This window comes from Opisthocomus hoazin, chromosome 14 (genome assembly GCF_030867145.1).
Source record: "Opisthocomus hoazin isolate bOpiHoa1 chromosome 14, bOpiHoa1.hap1, whole genome shotgun sequence".
Lineage (NCBI taxonomy): Eukaryota > Metazoa > Chordata > Aves > Opisthocomiformes > Opisthocomidae > Opisthocomus > Opisthocomus hoazin.
The window spans coordinates 8474276-8499004 of record NC_134427.1 but is presented as its reverse complement, the minus strand read 5'-3'; the positions used below and the strand labels follow the sequence as shown (position 1 = coordinate 8499004).

At 51.9% G+C, this 24729-nt stretch overlaps 2 protein-coding genes across 6 annotated transcripts in view; one reads left to right on the top strand and one right to left on the bottom strand.

Annotated features, from left to right (window-relative positions):
• Positions 1–3094: 3094 nt before the first annotated feature.
• CD40LG (CD40 ligand) lies at positions 3095–9604 on the top strand. The gene is made up of 6 exons (XM_009941440.2): positions 3095–3262; positions 5065–5202; positions 6457–6502; positions 6794–6850; positions 7155–7217; positions 9183–9604. Exons 1-6 carry the CDS (start codon positions 3107–3109, stop codon positions 9551–9553), a joined length of 831 nt encoding a protein of 276 aa, XP_009939742.1. The 5' UTR covers positions 3095–3106; the 3' UTR covers positions 9554–9604.
• Positions 9605–14290: 4686 nt separating this feature from the next.
• The window catches only part of ARHGEF6 (Rac/Cdc42 guanine nucleotide exchange factor 6), a 40493-nt gene continuing 30054 nt past the window's right edge, over positions 14291–24729 (bottom strand). For 4 of the 5 annotated variants that reach the window (XM_009941438.2, XM_075435318.1, XM_075435320.1 and 1 more), the window contains 8 exons: positions 24405–24538; positions 23993–24118; positions 21088–21108; positions 20171–20264; positions 19092–19181; positions 18217–18316; positions 17294–17348; positions 14291–16627 (listed from right to left, as the gene is read on the bottom strand). In XM_009941438.2, the coding sequence (XP_009939740.2) occupies positions 16487–16627; positions 17294–17348; positions 18217–18316; positions 19092–19181; positions 20171–20264; positions 21088–21108; positions 23993–24118; positions 24405–24538 (761 nt within the window). In that variant the 3' untranslated portion in view covers positions 14291–16486. The remainder of the gene's footprint in view (positions 16628–17293; positions 17349–18216; positions 18317–19091; positions 19182–20170; positions 20265–21087; positions 21109–23992; positions 24119–24404; positions 24539–24729) is intronic. The other variant, XM_075435316.1, reaches the window with a different exon arrangement.

Below are 24729 nucleotides of genomic sequence, written 5' to 3'. Positions count from 1 at the left end.
AACAGTGACAGCATGGTCTGAAAGGGCTCTGCTGTGCCCAGAGCTCAGTCAGCACTTCCTGGTAGGTCTTGCACCACCAGCATCGGCTCCCGCTCGAGCCAGAGAAGCCACAGGACCTGATGGTGCGGGATGGAGGAGGTGGCTCCCGCGGGCTTGCTCCTCACCAGCCAGGGTGGTGAGGGGCTTGATTGCTGACGTGGAGTAATGGTTTCCTGAAGACGAGCTGCCAGCCTGCCCTCTCCACTGACGAACCTCTGCCAGGATCCCTGCTGTCATATTTTCCACCCAGTTTCTCCCGTCAGGGTGCCGATGACTAGTGACTCTCTGTTTCCTGGTTTGCCGCACAACCCGGCCAACCCTCCGGTGATGTTTTGTGCTGGGTACCCAAAACCGGAGCCTTTCCCCATCCTCCTCACAGAACCTGGCAGCCCCTCCGAGGCTGCCGCCGGCTCCGGCCTCCCCAGCAAGGTGGATGCCATGAGGCCAGCGACGTGCTCGGGGTTTCCGGCTTTGCCTGCAGGTTTTTCTCATTTCGGCGAAAGAGTGACGGGTGGCTATCCAGAAACAGCTTTGAAAAGGTTTCGTCTGCTGGGGACAGCCAGGGCTCAGGAATAGCTGCACAAAACCTTGCTTGTTGCTCTCTGCAACGCTCGTTGCTGTGGTTTCACACGTTATGGGCTGCCTCTCAGTCCCGACTCTCAGGATTCGGGGAAAGTATTAAGTGATGACTTCTCATGTCGTTTTGTTTCTCATGTAGAGACTTCGCCCAAATGCAAGAGTTGAATTCAGAGGAAACTCTGAAGAGCCCTGGAAAATGACGGTGACTGCCATGGGGCTGAGGCACGGGGCGAGGACGCTGAGGAGCAGGCTCTGCTCCCCGCCATGGCCTCACGGCCCTCAGCTGTCTGGGATGTCCCTGGTGATGTCCACCATGAAATGTTTTTTTTGCCTATGGCAAGCTCGCCATGTCAGGGACAGTGTGTAGGAGCTTGGTGTCAGACCAAGCCCCTGTGAGGAGGCCAGAGCTGGCCTTTCCAAAGATAATGCCAATTTTAAGATAAAAAGGAATAAAAGCAGTGGCTTGGCAGTGCCCCCAGGCTGTGTGTGGGCTTGGTCCCACGTGCAGCAGGGCTGCAAGCCCAAGGGACCAGGTCTACAGCCCCGTGATGCCAAGGGGACCCCCTTTTGCGACCCAACGCGGTGCATCCCCAGCACAGTTTGGGTCACCTTGCTGCTGGCAGGAGGATGCTCTTGGTTGGGCTGGGAAGCCCCGGTGAGCTGGGCAACAAGGCAGCCCTTGGATGGCGAGGGCGTGTGGGCAGCCCTTAGGGCACAAGCACCCAGGGACAGGGACTCCAGGGTCCTCTAGCAGGCAAAAGTGATCCTGGGAGGCTGGCCCTGGCGCTGGCAGCTCCATCCCAAAGCTCCGCTCATCACAGGGGGGTGACAGTCCTGGCATGGTGAGAGGTTACATGGCTCCAAAGCACCAACTACAGTCTCCGCCCCACGCTGTCCTCTGCCCAGCTGCTGAATTGCTGCCCACGAAGACCCTGGTGCCATCCCACGCTTGTGCTTTGGATGCTATATTTAGGAACGTGGTGACCTACTAAGGTCAAGCTCTGACTTGATTGCAGAGATGTTTGTGCTTTGTTACCAGCGTTTGCATTTGCAGCTCACAGTGCCTTAACCACACAGGACAGGATGCGAGAGAGTGGGTAGATAGCAAAAGCGAATGCTGGACTCCATCCTGCAACGCTCTGAGCAGCCCCGACAAGGTGCTGTGTACCCTCCCCTCCCCGGGCTGCTGGGGAGCAGCGCCCTGCTCGGCACCCCGCTGCTTCTGGCAGGATCCAACCCTTTATTTGCTGCATGCACATCTGATAAGAGCATCGCCCTTAGCATGCTACTTTCAAAACAACTTTACATAAAGGCTTGATGACTACCTTCAAACCAAACCAGCACCCCAGAGCTCCTCACAGCACAGATTCGCAGCCCTCCTCCTTTGCCCCCCCCAACAGAAACCCAGATTTATCCTCTTTACATGGAGAAAAGGAGGTCTGTCTGCTGCTGCAAGCAGTGAGGACCCCTCTGCATTTACCCTAAATCATTTATCAGTGGTGCATAGTCGCACAAGTGTCAGATACCTGAAGAACCTGGGGGCAGGACCTCACCCTGCTCCCGGCTCGAGAGGCGTTGGGGCATAGAGAGGGCACAGGCTGCCCAAAGCTGTAGGGAGGTGATGCTGGGGAGGTCAGCAACTGGCAAGCGTGCCCAGCATCCCCAACAGACGTTTTCATGCCCTGATATATAGATAGAGGTAACATGGGTAAGCAGGGACAGGCTCTGAGATGGCTTATGCCCTTAGGTGCAGGGTGAGCACCTCAGCAGGGTACCAAGAAAGCTAATTAAAACTTGTCTCTCCAACGTGATGACCAAGCATCAAGACCCAAAGTCCTGCTGTCCATCGAAGAGCATGAAAGCTGTGCCCACACTAGGGCCACAGTGCCCATAGAGATGGTCCTTTCTCCAGGGTCATTCAGCCTACCCAGGCAGAGACTTCACCCATGGGGAACACAAGTGAAGACCAGAAACCTGCACAACCCACCTGCCTCAGCCATGAGTCTTCACTGAAAAATCATCCCTCTCATGAAGGAAACGGGGCAAAAAGCCTTTCTTCCCATTTTGAGAAACAACTGACTTTCTGAGTGCTTCCTAGCCCCTGTTCAGCAGCTGTGTCCATGTATTCATGGTCTTCATTAGTTTGAAGACAACTTGACAAACAACTTTCATCCACAGCAGGGAAAAAACACTGGGGCAAAGTCTGGAGTGTTTTGAGGGCAAATATGAATGTATGGAATAAGAACCTCTCTCTGCTTCTGGTAGAACGGTAGGAAAAAGCATGGAAGCACACCAGAGAACAAAGTCTAAGCAACGTTTTTTTGTTGTGGGAGACGGTAGTGAACAAACCTACCCACTACGAAGAGTTTTTTCCAGGAAGTGTAGGTTGCTGCAACCTGTATCCCTTGAGCAGGGGGTGCTCACACAACAGTTCTCATGCTACTTGCAAGCAGCACATTTGAAGGAGCCCCAGCAACGTGCACAGAGGATGAACGAATCCTACAGTCCTGCGACGCCCCGACCCATCAGCAGCACCTCACCCAGCACCATGAAAATGTTCATGGGCTTCCTCTCTGTATTTATTGTAGCACAGACGATTGGGACTGTACTCTTCTGTTTGTATCTTCACATGAAGATGGATAAGGTAAGCGGAGGAATACAGTTGTCTCTGCTGGATTGCTAATGTGATTTGCCCTCAGCCGTGGCAAGAGGCATTCACCAAAAGGATGAACAGGGTAGAAGATTATTCTGGCCACTGGATGCATGCAGGAGTGGCATTTATTACACCGTGTTCTCATTTCTTCTTTAATTTGCCACTAAGATGTACGCTGAGCAAGAGATCTGTTCCCTTCATTAACAAAACGAGAACAGATCAATCAAGAAGAGCCATTAATAATAGCCAACCTGGCAGCCGATGGCCAGGCTGGGGTGAGCAGAGGGTGGCTTAAACATGCAAGTGGCTATTTTAGGCTCGTTGATGGTTTCTCTGGTGCCGTAGCACTTGGCACCACTGTGACGCTAACTGTGAGGATGGGGAGTCCAGAAATGAATTTTTTTACTGCTTGCATGTATGAATTTTACCAACACCTCACTTTAGGTGCTGTCTTTCTGTTTAGAGAAGAAAAGGGTGGATCTTAGTACTTTGTCTTTTTTTGAAGAGATACAGTACCAGTGATCTTGTCCTATAATTGGGAGAATATTTATGAAAAAATTGAAAGCTGTTTTTGAGGTTGCCATGACTGCAGCTGCACTGCACAATGTTTAAAAACACCGATCTAAAGCTGCTTTCCTCCAAAACAGAAAAGACTACCAGCTAAAGAAATGAAACGTGCCTAGAACCCAGAACAAATTCTCTTTACTAGATACAATAAGATCATCATTACTGATTTTTAAACATATTGTGTCAACTTAAATTGAAATTTAAGTGGGTGAATGTTGATTTTCAAGGGTGGAGAGCAATCCTGAGCTAGAGGGGCTTAACAGTTGGGGAGATGGAAGGAGACTTTGCTGAAAGGGTGTTGCAGCCTGGGGTGAAGGGGTGAGCAGAGGGTCCTCAGCGGAGCGAAAGGTGACTGCATGGGGCTGTGGCAGAGGATCAGAGGCAGCCAAAGCGCAGTTGCATGTGGCAGGAGGAGTTCAGCTGCCTTCAGAGCTCATGGCAGGGCTTCAAACCTGACCCTTCGCATCCTAGCACTGCTTGTGCCGAGTGCTCTGCCAGGCTTTGTGTCCTCGTGTCTGTTTGCACTTCTGTTTACACTTTAGCTGAATGTCAGGCTTTTACAAAAAACAAGCACAATTTCAACAATCAGTATTTTTATTTATAAAAATATATATACATATTCTTTTTTCGGCTTTCTGGGTTTGTTTAATCTGAAGCTCTTGGCAGTATTGAGGCCCAACCAACAAGTCATTTTGGTCTCTTGGCAGCTCTTTTAGTCAATAAGTTAGTGGAAAAAATGAAAAGCTACCCTGGATGGGCAGGGTGGCACGGGGCTGAGCGAGCATCCCAGCTGCCTGCTGGGGCCACTGGGGCAGCAGCAGCGAGCCCCGAGCCTCTCGCTGAGATATCTGCGCCGCTGCCTGTAAATGCAGGCGAGTGGACATGTTTGGAAAAGGTAGAATGGGAAATTTAAATTTATTATCGAGGTGATCTAGGCCCAGAAGGGACCCTGAGCAATCCTCCTCTCATCCAGCGTTGCCAACAAGAGTCAGCCCCGTGGGTGCAATTCCTGGCGGATGCAGGTGCAGATGCTGTACCGGGTGGCTGGTGGGAGTGTCTGGTACCGACAGCGTGTCTGCCCAGCTTATCCTGATGCTGAACAACTGACCCTGAGCTTTCCAGGCTGCGATTTATCGCTGGCAGGAATACAGCGGGGCTCCGCTGCCGGCCGTTGCAGGTTTCTCAGTAGCATCCCATTCACCCTCTCTTCTCTCTCCCGCTGGCAGATGGAAGAGGTATTGAGCTTAAATGAAGATTACATCTTTCTGAGGAAAGTACAGAAATGTCAGACGGCAGAAGGTCAGAAGTCAACATTGCTGGACTGTGAAAAGGTTTTAAAGGGCTTCCAGGACCTCCAGTGCAAGGTACGCTGTTAGGCGGATAAAGACCGTGCTGAAGGTGGGTGGCGGGGGGCTCCCAGGCACACACACTGCTTCAACCAAAGATTTTTTTTTAAAACTATGGGTGCCCTTACTTCGGGGCTGCATAGCACACACCTTTTTTTACACTATATGCTTTTTACACTGTAATTTTCCACCATAGTGACATCAGTGAAAAACTTCATCCATTTTTTCTCTCAAATCGACCTTGGTCAGAGCACACAGAGCTGTGGCATGCCGAGGGGTGCTTGAGGCTGGCAGTGGGAGGGGTGGAGCTGCAGCCGTTCTGGCTCTACGCTCTGATCCCGCTCTGAAAAATGTTGATTTTCTGCAAGCCCGGCACTTTGCTCAGATTCTGTGCCAGGTGCCTGTGAGGATGCTCGTGGCTGCCTGCCGCTGGGAGCACTTTTACACCCACTGTGCCCAGGTGTCAATGATGATGCAAAGCTTGGGCCAGGCGGCACGGCTCCCGGCAAGCCGGCGAGGAAGAGGAGGATGATGCTGTGCAAATGCCACCCCACAGGCTCGGGAATGGCAGCTCCAGCCGGTGCAGTGGCTTCTCCAGTTTGGGTGCAAAAGAGCAACCCCACACTGTGATGTCCTCCCAGAGTGGCTGAGGGCTGCCCCACCAGGGATGGGGTGCTCTCAGCCTGCTCAGCCCTTGAATTTGCTGTTTAGGAGTGGCTGTGCTGGCTAGACCAGGCGGGAGAAGGATATTTCCTCCTCGTTGTCAGTGCCTGATGACACCAAATGCCTCAGCTAAACCTTCAGGCTTGCATCAGCACCCATCTGACAAAATGTGTCTGAAATGGACCCTGCTCAACGATCCTGAAAATTCCCTCTTGTCGGGGCAGAGATGTGCCTGGCTTGCTGCACAGCATCTACAGCGTGGCTCTCCAACATGGTTTTAAATGAAAAGGAGATGGGTTTTTGGTTTCTTTCTTTTTTTTCAAACAAATTTTCCCCATCACATCATTTTAATTTCACAAAACCCAAGATCACAAACCCCACATACCCCCTGCTGCAAACAGCTGGTCAGCCCATGGCTGTTTGTGATGCTGGGGAAGGTGCTGGAAGGGCTCTGCAGTTTCGGGTACCTTCCACCGAGAGCTGGCAGGTGTCGGGGCCAAACAGCACCAACCCGAGCAGACACCGGAGCATCCTTTTACCACAGAGGCTTTCAAAATCGTTAATTTGTACATCTTAAAAAAAATACATGTATTTTTTCTGTTGTTTCAGGATGGGGGAGCCAGCAAGGGGCAGCCCAAGTTTGCAATGCAGAGAGGTGAGTTTCCTGGTGCCGCCAGCGCACTACTCACTTGCTGGGGGTAGGAGGAGTAGCTTGGCTGGGGAAGGGCTTTCCTTCACCCTGCAACAGCCTGCTGGTGCCCCAGGGCATGGCACAGGGTTTGAGTTTGGAGCATCCCCATGGGGGTAGGGCCATGCATGGCATGAGGCTGGCAGAGTGGGCACAGGTCATGGCCGTCTCATCAGGGCAGGTGGCTCTGGGTGCCATGTTGCCTGAAGTCAATGAAAATGAACCCTAAACTAAAACCGTGACCTTTTCACATTGCAGGCCATGAGCACCGTGAGCATCCCCATTTGACGCACAAGAACGAGACGTCCGTAGCAGGTAAGAGGCAAGCACATCCAGGTCCTGTTCCCACGGTGGGCAAGGTGGCACGGTCTCCTCTGTGGGCTCTTCCCTCAGGTGCTCCAGCTTGAAGGTGACTGGGTGGCATTGCTGAGCAGAGACCAGATCCTGCCTCACTCAAAGCTGGGGAGGGACTTTGGAGACTGTGTGTCTGAGGTGGATTTGGCCCATAGAGAAATACCCAGAGTGGGAGGTGCCATGGTCCCGGCAGACGAGATGTGCTGCCCGGGGAGGGGACAGCGGGTGCCAAGGCATTGATAACACCGGCCTTTCCGAATTGCAGCAGAGAAGAGGCAGCCGATCGCAGCCCACCTGGCAGGTCAGAAGAGCGAGAAGGCAGTCTCAGGTAAGACCAGGGAGCCAGCACAGCATGGCAGCGTGCATCCCCCGGCCAGACCCTGCAATCCTGCCCCAGCGCTCTGTAAGGACAGGGACCAGGACAATGCAGCTCCAGCATGAGAGCATGTCCTCAGAGCACAGCGAACCTCCCAGTGGTCACGTCACCACGAGCATCTGTGCCACATGGGGCTTGCGCGTCCGTGCCGGCTGTCCTCATCAGCCTGATATATTCCTTGCAAGAAATGCATCACAGTGGATAATCTTTACTGTGTTTTTTATGACGGGAAAACTCTTTCTCTTTGTATTTAAGGAAACCAACCTCTCACTTTTCTTTTGAACTCAAAACACAACGCTTTTGCTCTCCTGCCCATGCCTTGCCAGGGTGGCTGCTGTAGGAGGGTTCCGCTGGCATACTGTATCTGCTGATCTAGTCATCGGTCCTGGTAGCACTGCAGGATGGCTGACAACTTCACAGTCGCAGTATAGACAGCTCCAAACTCGTTTAGACAAGCTGCATTTATTCACAGCCGTGGCCACGTTAGATCTGAGAAACGCACTTGAGTGCTACCTCCATTTGCATCTGTGCATCCCTCTGCACAGACCGTGGTTGCTCTCGCAGCTCCGTCCCCCAGCACAGGGGACATCCTGCAAGAGCAAGGATTGCCAAGGCAAGTAAGAGCTCGCAAGGCCAGTCTCTCAACCTGGCAAGGATTTCGCAATCTGAGCAAATTTGATTTAATTCTGGAGTAACTGCCAGTAATCAGCAACTGCTCTTTCCATCTCTGACGCAGCATTTCACCCAGAGCTCAGTCTACCTGTGGAAATCTTGGTGTTAGATAAGATCAAAGAAGCCAGAAGCTCGCTGCATTTTAAAACTCTCTGCTTAAGCATTTGTTGAGCCTGTAAAGCAGGCTGAAATTGCCCAGAGGCAGCAGCTGCCTGGAGCTCGGCTCTGTGCCTGGACACAAACATCCCTGTGGGATGCACAGGCATGGACCACGAGCTGCGTGGCTCCTCCAGGACCACCTGTGCCACCCCGCTGTGGGCACTGGGACTCGGCTGGGACAGTTGAACCCGCTATTCCCCTTGGAGTCAGGTTGCTCACCTTTGCTGCTCTTGGAAGTGTCTGTGTAGGCTGGGGAAGGTGGAGGTTCAAAACGCCTCCCGGAGATCGTAGCTGAGCTCAGCCCCTATGGCCATGGCTTCCTGGTCTCCCTATTGACTTATCCGTACTGACTCCAGTGGGAGTGCGTGTCCATGAGCTGCTCTGATGACACCGATACTGCCCCAAAAGCCATGGCAGTAGCAGGTCTGCATGGCCGGTGGTCTCAGTGGTGGGACGCAGTGCTTGCCACGCAAAACCATTCCAGCTCCGCACGCCTGCCAGGGAGTGAAACTGTGGGATGTTTATTTTGCACTTCCTTGGCAAAGTTTTGCCTTCTCCGGAGGCCAAGTGGAGAAGGGACTTCAGAGGAAAGGCAGAACCCAGTTCAGAAAATCTACATGCTCTGGGATGGGTGCCTCTGAAGATAGAAACTGCAGTGTGTTTTGGCAGTGCTCTGAGGGCTCCGAGGCTGTGCCACAAAAAGCTGTGGAGATAGCAACCCTACAGGGGAGGACACGGGGGTGTTTGGCCTGGAGTGGCAACTGTGTGCAGTCCTCCACTCTAAGCATTTCCACTTGGTTGGATGAAGGAAGCAACATGCTCCTCTGCTCATATAATTGATTCAAGGGTGTGAAGGTCAGTGATCAGAAACCTGGGTTAAAGATGTCCTGGCCTCAGGGAAGGGGACCCTGCTCCCCTGGGCTGGGGATGGTGTCCTGAGGTGGGCAGGTGGGCAGGACCCACCCTCGCACCCCACAGCAGATAGAGGCTGTGAGGCCAAGTGTCTGTGGGGTGTACCCCCAAAATCAGCCTACCAAATTGGATGTCTCCTTCTCCCAGCTCATCTGCCATGCTTTCCCCCTACAGTGCTAGAGTGGAGGACGACGATGTATGGCCCCATGGACAACAACTTGATATCCTACCAGGACGGGAAACTGAAGGTGAAGGAAGCAGGGCTCTACTACATCTACTCCCAAGTCAGCTTCTGCACCAAGGCAGCAACTTCGGCACCCTTCACCCTCTATATTTATTTGTATCTCCCCATGGAAGAGGACCGGCTCTTGCTGAAGGGACTAGACACACACAGCACCTCCGGGTCTCTCTGCGACCTTCAGTCCATCCGGGAGGGAGGCGTCTTCAAGCTCCGGGAAGGTGACATGGTCTTTGTCAACGTGACGGACTCAACACGAGTGAACTACAAACACGGCAGCACTTACTTCGGCATCTTCAAGCTGTAGTGAGGAGGCGGCTGCCCTGAGCTGGGGGGGTCCAGCCTGACTTTGTTGAGCAAAGTGGCTTTCCCTGTTTCCCGTATTTATGTTCCTCTGCCTCCTCGGTTTTCTTCTTTCTTAATTTGTATATTTTGTTATTTATTAATGAGGGCCAAGGGACCCTGAGAACACAAATGGAACAAAGTTTGAAGCTGTTGTTGTTTGCACTTTGCTTTTTTCTTTCGTTGCCAGCGGTTTGGTACATGCTGGTGTTGTGTGTCTGGGTCCACCATGCCCCACGTGCCTGGCGGGGTGGATGTCCCCATTATGTCACAAAAGCTTTATTTAGCAAACTCTACCATCAGTGTTTCTTTCCTAACAATGTAGGATGGCTCAGGGCACTCCAGCCAAGCTAGGTTCATACATATCTCCCGTACCAATCTGCTTGAAAAGCATCAACGGAAAAACATTAAAAGGCTTAGGAACGTCTTCTCTAAAGGAATCAATCAGCCAAGAGCTGTCCTTACGTGGTAGCTGCTGGTGATGCATCATTGCCACCCTAACTGCCTGCTTTATCTTGAGAACCCCCTTTTTTCCACTCATGCCTATCTATGAAACTCAAGCATCCTTCTTGCTTAGAGTGACACAGTGTTGGCCAGGTTTGCCCTGGGTGACATCTCCCCTGCATCAGAGGGACGATCAGTGGCCGAGGGGAGACTGCTGCTTTCAACCCACAGTACTGATAAGGTGATGGCGGTGCTCTGTTCTTGGTGAATCAAATCTGCTTGCGTGACTGTCCTCCTCCCACCTCTGCAGGTAAAGGATCCTCTGCCTGTGGACCATTTCGCTACCCTGTGGAAGGGGCATTGGCCACAACTGTCGTATTTGGACCTGTCTCCTTTTCTGAGACCCATCCTCCCCTGGGAGGATGACTGGGAAAGTACAGGGGCTGGTAGAACCACCTGCTTCTTCCCAAGGCCTTCAAGATGCATGTGCAGAGAATCTTCTGGCTGTCCTCAGTCAGGACGTGCCCACAGCGGCACTTTCCTGAAGCTCCAGGTGAGCAGAACTGTGCAGATGGGCAGGACCCTCCCTCAGGCAGGGGGCACCTGGGTGACACTGCACACTGGGGTCTCCCCGACCCTCTTCTCCAGCCTGGCCCACAGGAAAGGTGTGCTGAGCAACAGCAGGGCACAAGGACGTAGATGCTGCATTTTATAAAAGCATCTAAAGATGCCAAAGCTGGCAAGCCTGGAGCACTTCGTTATACAGGTCACACTTAGAGTGCAAACAGTTAGAAACACTCCTGGAAGCCAACAGATTTGCAAGTGGAAGAGCTTTCAGATTTGGGCAGTCCTTGTGGTTTTCTTGGCTGGAGGCTGCAAGTCTGGTCCTCATACCGTGCCTAGGTGCCACCACTGCTGGGACGGATGGGACAGTCTTCGCACAGCTCCTTGCAGTGCTGGGTGCCCGACATGGCCCCCTCCCAAAGCCAGTAGAGGAGAGCTCAGTGCCCGGATGGTTTTGCTACAATTTCGTAGGTATTTGTTGGCTGTTCTCCAATGCTGCCTAACTTTGTCAGGGAACGGGCTGCTCTCGTGTGACACCGTGTACAAAAACTGTTTATTTAACTGAAAACATCTTATATTTGTGGGCAGAAAGGGACTGCTTGCCAAGGGACTGTCCGTGGCTGTAGGTGCGTTTTGCAGTGTATCTCAACATTCGTGGTTCCCCGCTCCCGAGCGTGGGGCTTCACCCACTGTCACCCTGCAGTGACAATTTATGAATTAAGAAATAGGGTGCTTTGTATGCTTTGAATGCTCCTCACCCTTCTCCACCCCAGGCTGGGATTTCCCAGGGTCCTGCTTGGGGTCTGGGGACCGAGAGGGCAGTGGGGTGGCACTGGGGGACACAGTGGGGACAGCCAGTCCCCGAAGCCTCCGGGGACAGCCATCCCACCCCACCTCTGGGGCAGGTTGGGGTGCCAGGGCCGGGCAGCGCCGGGGGCATTTTGGCTGGATGAGGGAGCAGGATCCCCCCTGCCCTAGGGAGCCAGCGAGGCACTGGGGCTGGAGCCCCAGCACAGCTGTGCAGCAGAGGGGTGGGGGCTCATTCAAGGGGATTTAGGACACCTGGCTAGAAGAGGACTACTCCCGCCTGCCCTGAGGATGTGGGGCATCCCACAGGGATGTCTCTGCTTCGGAGCAGAGGGATGGCTGCTGCACAAGGTGGGCTGGGGTCACAGGGACAGGGCTGGCACAGCTGGAGAGCCCCAGCTCTCTGTGGAGAAGCGGAGGTGCCCAGTCGTGGTGGGAACATGGGTGGGAGCCATGGGAGAAACCGAACTGGCACAGCCTGAGAAAGGGGAAAGAGCCGGCTGGGAGAGAGTGAGTAGGGAGGGGAGAGCTGGCAGGAGTACGTGCATGGCTGGTCCTGGGTTCCCAAAACCTGGGGAGTAGAAGCACTGTAAGTCATGGATGAGGGGACGACGTGCTGAGTGTGTGGCCCTGAAACCCCCTGCAGCCCCTCAGCTCCAGTGGCTGGGGACCACCCTCCAGAGGGTTTCAGCCAGGCTCCGATCCCCAGCCCAAATCACCGAGAGGGGATCCAGGAGCTGCAAATCACATGGACAAATAGGTTCTCATGCATGGTTGGGGGAAATGATTAAAGAAGGGAGAAGAAAAGAAAGGAAAAAAAATAGGCATGAATCAGCTCAATAAACTCTGCAGCAAGGGCAGCAGACGCCAACTGCCGCCTCCCCTGCCTGCGCTGCTGCCTTTCCCGGGGCTTTTGTTTCTTGCCTCCATTTCTTCACTTGCCAAAAATAGCCCGTGGGATTCAGAGGTGAGGCAGCACGTGGGAGGGGAGGAGATGCGATTGCTGCCATCCAGCTGTGGCCTTCTCCTGAGCCGCTTTGTTCTCCTCCCTGGCCCCTGCCCGGTGCTGCGGCAGGTGCAGGTTTCCTCTCCCCGTGGAAAGTTTGAAGGTCATCAATACATTGATTTTTCCCTTGACGTGAGGTCTCTCTGTCACTTCTTGGACTGTGGATTTTAAGGTGTCTGAACTGATTTTATCTTTTTTTTCTGAGTAAAGAAAGGAGAAGGGGATGTGAGGGTGATGAGTACATGGGGCACATCAGCAGGACCAGCACGGGGGGTCATGGATGAGCAGCAGGAGGAGCAAGCAGTGGCATGGTCATCAGCCGGGAAAGGTGCTTGCACGGCTCAGGACACACTGAACTAACTGGGAAATATATATACTTTTTTTTTAGTTTTGTAGAAGAAATGAAATTTTGTTTTGTTGTTTTCCTTACAAAATTCTTGTGATGTTGGTTTCCAGGCAGGGTCTCGCCAGCTTGTGCCACTGAGCTTGGGGCTGCCAGACAGCATGAGCTGGAGGACGGCCGACCACGTGCTGCTTGGGTGACAAGCCTGTCCTAGCATCTCTGTGCACTACTTTGGGGTCTTTTTGATTCCCCTCCCCAGCTAGGCACTGTGTGCCTGGGTGCCAGCCTTGCCTCAGCACCCATTGCTTGGTGACAGCCCTTTCCCCTGGTTGGGGCAGGGTCTCCCTCTCTTCTAGGAGGCCAAACCTGTTGCACGCACCCCTGCCTGGGGGCAAGGGAGACTTCTGCCCCCCCATTTTGGTTTGCGTTCAGGGACACTCATGCTGTGGAGCAGCACTGCACTGGGGTGGTTGGTGGGACAGCCCACCACGGATGGGCACCTCCAGGGCACCCCCAGCTGTGGCAGGGTTTTGAGCTGTGCAGGTTAAGGTGATGGGGGTGTGTGTGTGTGTGTGTTTGCTTTTTCACATTGATGGTCATTTGGAGCCAAACTCCATTTCTTGGAGCGTGCTGGTGCTGCCTACTTTGGAGTTGGGTCATGCAAAGGGGCTGTTTGGGAACTGGTGTAAGAGAAGGGGCCCCGTATTCAGTGGGAGAGCAGGATGGAGGGTCTCCAGTTAAGGCCTGGAACTGGCCTCATGGTGACCCAAGGGTGGAGATGCTCTCTCCAAAAGGAGCCTGGGGAATGCCTCTTCCTTGCTCTTCTGCCCAGTGCAGCTCTGTGGTGCTCGGGTCTGGATGCAGCTCTGCAAGAATTCCCCAAAACACAACTTGTGCCCGAGGCCAGTGTTTCTCTTTTGCTTGCTCTTTTTCTCATTCCGACCTCCGTGTTTGGGGAGGGAGAAGAGGGTCCGGCCCTCCCGCCCTCGATCCTCCCGCTTTGGCTGCGGGCTGAGAGTGTGGCATGTCTCTACCAAAGCGTTAAAAATACCAGCGTGCAGGAGAGGTCTTGTCCAAGTGGTAGACCAAAGGAAATCCTGTCACCACGCCTAATCTCCAGGAAAAAAAAACATGCGCTAACTAAAAGAAAAAAAAAAATTAAAATAAAATCTTAAACGGGCAGGAAGTCACTTATCTACAGCAACACGCTGGTGCAGCGGACAGCAGCTAGTTCTCCATGAAGCATCCCTGTCAGCAGGGTGCAAGCAGGTCTTGAGGGGTAGAAATGCATCTCCCTACCCTGGGACCAGCTGTCCTCCCTGCTGCAGGTCCAGGTGATGGTGGGAGCAACATCCCAAGTGTCAGCATCATCACCATTTGTACCAGTATCCCCATCAGCACCCAGTAAATCGGAGGGTGGATGATGCAGCCATGGGCATTTTGAGCAAATCGGGGATGCCCAGCAAGCAATGGCTTTGCTTCTGCGGCAGAAACAAAGGAAGCAGCACCGAGAGCTAAGAAGCAATTTTTATCCTTCTTTATTTGTTGAAAATGTCAATTAAAAAACTGTTCAAAATAAAAACATGTTAGAAAAGTTGAACTTGCATAAGTAGTTACAGTAAATAAACCTACATGACAAAGATAAACTGGAAGGCAGCTGACACAACATCCACCTAAAGACAGACTCACTGGAACCTATTTACAAAGCACTGTAAACAAAATAAATATGGAAACATTGCTGTCCATCCGGCATGGCTTCTTTTCCTTTTTATTTTATTTTTCTCATCTTTTTTGGCTTCTAGCTCTTGACGAATGCTTGATCCAAAATGTCTCAGTGTGCCCTCCATCGCATTACATCTTACAAACATGCATATGTACACAGCACGGGTTTCAGCTAAACTGGGGGGCAGCAGGGAAACATTTCTACCCTCTCCTAGGAGCGTAACTGGCCCTTGGTTTGCCTCCTTGCACTGGCTGCGTGTCGTGAGCCCGATCTCCAGCCTGCCTTCGGGCAGGCAGCTGGACCAGACAATGCTGGGGTGTCTGGGCACGGCATCCCAGAACGGCAGCGTGAGCTGCTCAGCGGGCAGCAAAGGTCGTTATCCTGGAAAACGATTAACAAGCACAGTAGGGCTCGACTGCTGACCAAACCGCTCAACTGCTTGCCTGGGCGGGGATGCAGGGAGCTGCCATCCAGCTGGGATGCTCTGGAGATGGCAAATGTAGCCAGAGCAAAAACGACCTCTGTTTTGCCCTGGAAACAGCTTCGATTTAAAGAGGGTTTCTTTTTACGCTCCTTGTGATATTTTGGACTCTAGCTCTCCCCAAACACCATTTGCTATGTTCTGGCTAACTTTGAATTGCAAGGACGGAGTCGTAATTATTGCCTCTAGTATGTCCTTCATGACCAACATTACGGTACACCTGTAATGAGCTGTGGTGTGTCTGCACACCCTGGGACCACGCTGCCCTGTGAGATACGTAAGACTTCGCATTAACTTGAACAGAAGGTTACTTTTATAATGCTGCTAAGGAAGGAAGGAAAACAGTTCTAAACTAGGGTATAACACCAAATAAGATGAAGACAGCCGATACATATGCATGTTGACTGTGTGCTGTGTTCGAGGAGCTGTGCAGGGATCTGCAACGGTGTTCACATCCTTGCCCTAGAAGCATTCCAGCTCTTGTCAAAGCATAAATAGCTTTCCTATCCCAAGAGAAAGTTCCTTTTTCCTAGCAGAAAGCCCCTTTGGGGCAATGGGGGAGAAGTGGCCGTTGGCTACGTTCCCAGGCTTTGGGAAGGAGCGCTGGAGAGCCTAACATGAGCGGAAGGGAGCAGGGAACCAGCACTTTTGGGGCTCGTTTTTGCTGTCAAGCAGTGTTTACATTTCATACAGAGAAAAGCATGTCCTGCAAGGGGAAGCACAGCAAAACTATCAACTCATATACGATACCTGGACACTCCATGTGAAAACAAAGCAGGGGGTAGGAGCTATAGGGCATGCATAAGAACCGGGCCGGGGGCAGAACAGCAGTTACCTGTTGTGCTGATGACGAGCTGTGAGGAGGCAGTACGGTGCAACACACCTTCCCATGCGCTCTGACAGGTGCTCCAGATCTGACTTCCCCAAAGAGTTCAAATGTCTTCATGTTAATTGCACATTTTAATCAGTATCAAGGCCACACGGGAACCACAGTATTGCTGGGCTCTAGTTCGCTACAGTCAACTAACAGGGAAAAAAAAGGTGGATGGGAAAAGCTTCCCCAGTGGTGATTATCTGAAAAGAGGAGCATGGTGCTTTTTGGTTTCTGCTCAATGCCACCTCAGTAATGTTTTCATTCAATAAATAGGTACCGGTGCTTTTGGAAAGAATGAAAGCATTAAAAAGTGCTTAAGCTTCCTCTAGGAACCTGCTGCCAAACCCTTTGCGAGCGGCAATCATCATCAGAGTTTGTATTTGCTCCCAGTAGCAGGTACGATGAGGTATTAGTTGCTGCAGATGAACTGTGAATCATGGACCGCTTGCTTACTGGTTTAGTTGTGATCGATTGTTTCTGGTTTGTTTCCTTACTGGATGGAAGAAACTCTATTTTTTTTTCTCTCTGACTTTTTTTTTTGGTAACAAAATTCCCAAAACCAACAAAATAAGGAGCAAGAAGAGGCAAAGGATCCAGTTCCGTTTCCCAAAAAACACCTGAGGTCACACACCACTGCCAGCAGCTTCTCCCCGGATTCAGGCGATCAGGGACGACTTGCGTCCCGTGTCCTCCCGGCCACACTCATCCGTCTGCTTCAGCAGCCTTCTCACCAGCTTCTCCAAGTCCTTCCTGGATTTAAGCTCTTCCTCCAAACACTGTTTCATCCTTTTGTTCTCCTGCAAGGTGAAAAATAAAGGAATACAGACACAGTTAATGCCCACAGTTAATGCGCGTAATTCCACACGCCTGGCTGCCTGGTGCCTCAGAGGTGATGAAACATCAGGGCCATTTGACAGGTCGCTGCTGGCTTGTGAGGATGACCACCACGGGTTACTTGTGGTCCAACCCACTCAAGCAGACCCTTACTACCTTACAGACCTGCACACACAAAAGCCCCAGTGACTTTGAGCAGGCAGAAGCATCCTCCTGGAAACCTCATTTTAGCCTGGAGGACCCTGTTCTCCTGGGGTGGTCTCTCCCACCTCCAGGCTTGGGGCTGGAGGGAGGAGGACATATTTCCTGAGTCTACAACAATTAGTATTCACCAGACCCCTACAAAATGAACAGTCAAGCTGAAAGAGCTTTCAGAGTAGGGGGAAAGCTTCCTGTTACCATAAAGACCAACTACTCCCTCCCTCCTGGTGTGTGTGGAGTTCAGCTGTGTGGCAAGCTGATTCAGGGAGCTAAACCAGAAGAAAACTAATGCTGATTCAGGGAGCTGCAGGACTGGACCAGCACCAGCAAGACTTCTCCTGGGCACCGACCAGTCAAAGACAACGACCCAGCACAGCCTGGCTGGCTTTTGCACAACTCCCAGCACAAACAATCCCACTCAAAATCACCTGCTTCAGTTCTTTGACTTCATCTTTCAGGGCGTAAACCGTGTCAACAAGGCTCCTGCAAAAAGAAAAGCAAAAAAAGAAATAAAAAGAGCTGTTGCGCAGCAAACCAGCACCAGCATGGGAGCTTTCACGAGCGAGGAGCTGACAGAGAAGGTGCTTCCAACTTCTGCTTTGCAAGCATCAGGCTGCTGCTATTGCTGCTGCCTGAGGGGACTCTGGAAGCGCAGCCCAGGAGCATTTATAGGCCACCGGTCCAAAATTCAGGGCTCTCTTCTCAAAACTCAAGAAAAACACCTTATTCTGCTATCTTAATCAACAAAAGTCTGTGGCTTTGGCTTCCTTATTTACGCTGCTGCAATAAATAACAATGATTTTAAAACTGGAAATGCCCGAGCATCTTTTGTAAAACGGCCTTGATTCCTGGAGGTTATGCTGCAAAAAAGGCAGCGTGAAAGGAACGCACTGTCTGGGCTAGAAAAGGAGCGGATCAGCGCAGTCACCCGGCTGCTGAAGCTGCGCAACAGGCTGGGCGCGCTCGCAGACAGCGTGCCAGGCAGGCTCCCGAGGGGCAGCAGCAGCCCAGTATGGCAGCAGTTACAAAAAAACCACAGAGCCACTTGTTTGGTTCCGTCCTCCCTGACCCCATTAGCTTCATCCGGATAAGCTCTGGGACTCGATAACCTGGCTCTCGGGTCCCGGCGCACAGACTCTCAAGGGACCACAGCCACGTCAGAGCAGCTGGGAAGGTGGCTCTGTTCTTAAAAAGGGACAAAACAACAACTGCAGCAGCCCAGTGCTTCTCGCCAGGACTCAGGCGGCAACCGGTGACACCAGCCCTGCTCCACTGCAGAGACGCAGGAGGAGAGGACATCCGTTTTTAATGTCCTTCCAAAAAGCAGCAAGGGGAGAGCAGTCACGCTTACTTTTCCTCCGTGACAGTCTGGCCGTTGCTTCGTGTTTCCTCGATGATGATTTTCTCTTCCTCAGGAAGAAGGACTTGGGGGATGGAGTCTTTACGGGAGCCTGTGTACAAGAATCACTCGTCAGGAAGAAAAAGGGAGACTTTCTCCGATGCCCCCGCTCCCCTGGAAACAGCAGCCCTCTTTCTCTGCAAGCCTGGGCCAGACTGGGGACACGGGGGCTTGAGCAGCCACCGGCAATCTGCTTAGACGCACCGCTACCCCGGAGCTAATGCGGCAAGCGGAAAGTTTTCAAGAGTGCTCACTGCATCTAAAGCTACATCATGACTTATAAATGAAGTCATTTGATTAGGGTCAAGAGCTCTCAGAAGAAAGATGGCCTCCCTTTTTCAAATGCACCATTACTTGATAGCTCAGTGATTTAATTCGACATCTCACCAGCAATGATAAATAGTTCTATCTCCAGAGTTGAAAATGTTAGATAAGTTCTTATGAAGCAGCTTGTTCTTAAACACGCGGCTGATTGAGAGATAATATTCATGCTTCCTTTCTAAAGCTATATGCAACCTGAGATTACCATCAGGTTTTCAGTGCTGACAGCCACAGGCACTGACTAGGTTTGCTTAATTCCTAACAAGTGCTGGTGAAATAGCTGTGTCTCATCTGCCCTCCTACCTGCTTCATTCTCTGTGTTTAGAAGAAAAACAATGGCAACTAAACCACCAGGCAGATGAAGCTCCCTTATCTTGAAGATTGAACACCACACAGTTTCCTAGCATGAGTTTCGTCGCTGTATGATGCAACGATCTGTTTCTTCCCAGAGGGGTTATCAGCGCTGCAGGCAGAGTCAGAACTAAATCATGGGGTTGCGTGCCCACCTGAGCTGAGAGCTTGCTGGAAGCCTGCCCCGGTACAGTATGCCTCTATCACCTTCAGGATCTGAGCATCTTCTTCTAGTGCAGCAGTACCTGTCAAACATGGCAGAAATCAGCCATCACAGAAAGCAAAGTGCGCTGGCTTCACCCCTCCCAGCCTTTGCTCCCAAGTCCCTTAAGAGAGGAGCGTGTTGTTTCCTTGACTGACACTGTCTCTGGGACTTTGCCCAATTCCCTTTTGAGGTCCTTTACATTTTCTGGCCTTTGCAATGTCCTGTGGCATTGAGCACCATGACTAAATGGTATGAAAACGCACTTACAGCTGCTGGTCTCAGCAAAACTCAGGGGTCGACGCCTGACTTTGGGTGCAGGGACCATCAGGAGATGGGTAGGCAGAGCTGCCCTGCTAGGAGGCGTCTGGTACAGCAGCATCGGAGCAGGACTTGGAAACGTGAAGTCTTAATTTCCAACCTTAGCTCAGCGCTGTCTTCTCCAGGGACACAATGGACCTTCAGGCTGTACACCACAGTAGCTCACTGCTGGGTGACCATGGCCTTTCATGCAAAAACCCCGAGGAGCATCCCAGGTGGAGTCCAGGGAGCTGTCAGGACATCCCTCTTTGCAGGTGACCACTCCTGCAGGGATAGGGCCTTTTTTGGTTCCCTGGTTCTCTACAGAAACTGTTCCAGGACCTGCTGGCATGGTCAGGTAAGGGCTTGTCCCAGCTCTCAGACATATTTTGATGACCGTTGATATGTGGTTTTAATGCAGCTTTTAACTACCTGGAAGTAGCTCCTTGGCTTCGTAACCGGAACAAGACCACCCACAACTCGTGATCTTGTGCTAGCAGTCACAAGGAGGGTGGTAGCACGTCTGGCAGTCATAACCAGGAGGGGACCTCTCAGAGGTTCGAGGACCAGTGCGCTTCCAGAAGCCTCCCGTGCTCAGCAGCACGTAGGCTTGCTCGCAGCACGAGCACCCTGCCGCATCCTGCGCTACGAGAAAGGCTGTTCTCAAAGTCCCCTGGAGACGGCTGAGCACACACAAACCTCCAAAAAGAAGAGAAAAAACACAACACTCACTCTTTCGAATTACAAACTCTTCATCAGACGGTTTCCTCTCAGTTTTCCTTTTTGGGAGAAACTTCTTCATTGTTTTTGGACTTTTGCTGGAGTCCTACAGAGAAACAGACTCTGGTGTTTAACCAGAACCAAAGGCGGCTCAAAGCGCGGAGCAGCGCAGCTGAATGCAGCTATCCGTGTTACGCACGACACGTTAGGGAACTACAAAGCAGACAATGACAAAGTGGGGGGAAAATGATGCTTTTTGCCTTCCCCATGTGGTAGTTGTGGCCCACTGCTCCCTGGAACAGCAGTGGGAATTGCACCTCCAGGTCTGGGCCAGGACAAGCTCCTTTAGAGAACTGAACCCTCGGCTAAGATCCTTTAGCCAAATAATTCAAACACATTCATTAGCACTTTTAGTCTGCTTATCAACTCTGCGGTCTTTGTTAGAAAACCCTATAAAGTTGTTTATTTCCTTGACTTGATTTGATTTCTACTACAAAACAGTTGGCAAATAACATTGCTTCTAAATGCACACAATTTGTTTGCGGGTATAAATGCCCTGCAAACATACACAGAGAACAACCAACCACACACAAAGTTAGTGTTTGCTATGACTCCACAAGTAAGAAACACAAGCTTTCATCTCCTTTCACAGAGTTACAAGTCTCGCTGATTTGGAGAGAATTAGTGTATTAGCAGGTTACATGCAATACGCATTTTAAGCAGGAGAAGAGGCATGCCAGGAAGTTTAAGTACCATAACACTAAATCCTTCTTGAGAGTTATCTCAAAATATATTTGCCAGTCACTGCTGACTCTCACTGTGACTTACTGATACAGCCAGGCAAAATTAGGGTCATGCAAGCACGAGAAGCATGAACAGGAACAAGCATTCTTTGCCACGATAAGCCGAAGAGATGTATCTACCCTTACCTTCAAGATATAAGACATCCTCTACAATGAATATGCAAAGAAAGAGAAGATGAGTGTGAGAGATTGATGATTTTATTGACCAAGTCCATTAAATCCACAATTCTGAAACACATTTAAATGTTAGTCTTGTGATTAATGTGGCACACCCTCCGTACTGGTTTTAGAGCACTATCAACATGCAGAGGAGCACGGTCACATGCAGAACTGAAAAAATTACATGTGAAACGCATGGTAAGTGGGCATTAACACACCAAACACATCAAAATAGAGAACATGCCTCCTCGGTTAGTAGTAGGTTTCTGTAGATGTTGGCTGTCTAAGAGAATGGTGCTTAAAAATGCAGCACCCGTTGGTGTCACGCGCCCGGCTCCGTCCGAGCCCTGGGGAGCTGCTCGGGGTCTGCCCCGTGCTCAACACCAGTCCTGCAGTCTTCAGCCTGACCCAGCCGGGATGATGGGATGCTCTGCCCACCCTGGTGACAAGCCCCCAGGACCGTGTCTTCTCCAAGAGGACCCTCCCAGAGAGGACCTGCCATCCTCACTGGAGACCCGACAGCGTCAGGCGTCAGCGCAGCGGCATCTCCCTGCTCCGCTGGTCCCTGCACGCCCCACGGAGCTCCCATCCCCGGGATGCTCAGCACGGGCAGCCGTGCCGCTCTCCCATAGGCCTGGCCAGCAAAGTCCTCAATCCCAAAGTTATCAACCCTTCACCTAATCCAAAGCAGGTCACTTAAAAAAAAAGTAAGTAGAAGAAATCATCTGCAAATCTTTTTCACTTTGCTAACCCGAATCTGGACACACCGCTCTACCCGCAGCACCTGCTCTGTCATTTCAAATGATTACTGGAAACGGAACAGGAAAAATGACCCAATTTCAATGGAAATAACAAGAGTGCTGTGCGCTACGCAAGCAGGTTCTGGGGTTTCCTGAGCACAGCTAGGTATGAGGAAATGCACAAGACTGTGCCATCCCGTCCTACACGACTAGAAGCCAATTAAAGTAACACTGGATGTCTGAAAATCTCTAATCTTTTAATCAAACTCCCCCATTACCTTCCCTGAAAATAACCTTTGAAACTTGCGTTCCTTTATTATATCTTCATTATAGGCAGTGACTTGCACTGAGCTGTTAGCATCGTTTATTCTGTGCCCTACTTTAAATTAAAAAAAAAAAAAAAAATACAGTGAAATAGGAGTTCTGCTTAGTGACTGAGCTCCCCAGAGGGAGAGACAACGCAGATGTAGATCTGCTTGGGCCAACAACTGAACTTATTTCACATTTGCCATCCCAGGCTCGTGTCCATGGGTCCCTCCCCTGGGAGGGGAGCTGCCCTCCCAGTGCAGACCAGACTGACTGGGTACCAGACCGTGCCTGCCCAGCTCTGCTCCAGCTCCGATGCACCCCTTGGCCTCTGGGTTTCCACCAACGTGGCCAGCACAGCCCATTCCCGTGCAAACCACATTTCCGGTCCTTTCACACCTTGCACGCTACCATCCCGCCCCTCAGGGCTCCCCACCCGCTCGGCCTCTGTGCCAAAAAGCTCTCGCCTGGTTTCGACGGGGAGAGTTTAACTCCTGCGATGCATGGCAAGGGACAATCGAGAAACTGCAGAGACTGTGGTAGTAATGACATCACTCAATCTGTGATTTTGGTCTACTTTATAAATAAATACCAGCCTTGCACTTTCACATGGAAAACTTTTTCCTCTAATTCAAGCCTCTTCCTATATTTTAATTCACCACGCAAGCAAGAAACAGTTACTACATTAGGGATTTGGACCATGCAAAGATTAAGGGTTGTTTCCAGTCTGCTTGGCTGGTTTTTGAACAACTTAATTCCCAAACTGAAATGCGTTTCTTTACAAATTTTAAGAAATAAATGTAAAAAAATGCCGTGATGCTACCTAAACTGTCTACCTGGAGTAGCAGACCCACAGCCCCCCTGGCTGCCGCGGTCTCCATCCCCAAGTGCTGGGGGGCTGGGGGGGTGCGAGCCCCCTCCTCGTCCCTGTCCCCGCTGGGAGCTCGGGCAGTGACGCTCCCAGGGCTGCTGTACCAAGAAAGGTGGCTGACTCAGAACCGGAGTGCTCATTCAGTAAGAGGAACGTTACCGGAGTTACTGGTGAGTAATCCCAAAAGTTTACTGTGAGGTAGGGAAGGAGAGCACTGCAGTTGCAGCACGGGGTGAGAATCAGAGCGGGGTTGTATTTTGGGTTTCCCCACGCCACCTCCTACCTCCCAGGCTTGGGGTTTCTGCGGGGGAAACAAATCCCAGGGTATGGGTGTGTGAAATACTTGGGTGGGCGGTGAAGGAGGGTCGAGCCCCACGGCTGCTGCAGGGAGCCCTGCTCCAGCCACCAGAACACAGGCTGGAAGACAGGAGAAATATCAAGAGGCCTTTTTGCCTCTTCCTCTTGGTGCAGCATCGCTGCCCGACCCTGCAAGCGCTGGCCTGGGCAATGCCGAGGGGCTGCTGCGGCTGGAGCTAGGGCACGTCCAGCTCCCACCCACGGCTCAGACCAAGGCAGGAAGAGGTGGAGGAGAAGGAAGAGAAGGGGAGGCAACTCCACCGTGGCACCACCAAAGGAGAGCGCTTGATGGGACATGCAAGGCTGCGGGACTGGTGGCATCCAGCAGCTGAGGGCACTGGCTACAGCAGTCAACAGCAAACACGAGGAATGGGGCTGAGCCTGCAAACGCACGTGCTCATCCTTCGGTTGCAGCACAAAGCCAGCCACAGCGGCAAGCATCCATCGCAGGACCAGGGCAAAACTTGGCAGCGTCATTTCTCTCAACATCCCCATTCACCTAAGCTTCTGTGCCCTCGCTACGGGCTAAGAACCCCGGACACAAGCACTAGGGATTGCCATGAAACCGCGGTCTTCTGCAGGCACGTGGGATGATTACCTCTTTGTAACTCAGCGCTGCCGAAGGTCTGAGCGGAGGAGCAGGACGGAGGCAGCTCAGGCTCCAGGGCTTGAGGATTTTGGGGGGTTCCAGAGGCCCACGGATCTGTCCGGCTGAACTAAACGTCTAAGAAGCAGCAAATGAAGACTGTTAGCTACCAAACAATGTAGAGCAGCAGAGGAGGACGGACAAGGGTTCACTGTGAACTCTTCTGAGACATCCAGGTTGCCACAAAAATTAGGCAGGACACATGTAAAATGGTACAAGCATGACACGGCTACAAACAAAACTGCGGGATGTGTCTCACAGCTGTACAGACCACCTCGACAGCAAGGTGCAACGCCGAAACGGAGAGACCAGCCAGCGCCGAGGGACCCGGGCAGCAGAGATGCTGGGGAGGCGAGACGCTTACCGAATGAGCGCTCCAGGACTGCGCTTTCGACACGGTGTTGCACGTCCCTTTGGTCAGCCTTTGCAAGTGGTCAAGCCATTCGTGCAAGTCCTGGCTGGTGCTACAGGACACAGTGATCCGCTCCGTCACGTTCCCTGCGGCAGAGGGTTAAATAACCGTCTTTAGCAAGCGGTAGACACCCAAGAGGAAACACAGGGTGAGCTCAACTCGGCACAGGAGCAAGGGGTTCCTCAGTTTCCAAAGTCCAGTGGCTACAAAAACGCCACTGGCCATCCTGCTCCAGGCACCCAGTGCCAGCCAGTGTGGGACCTGCAAGGAAAAGCTA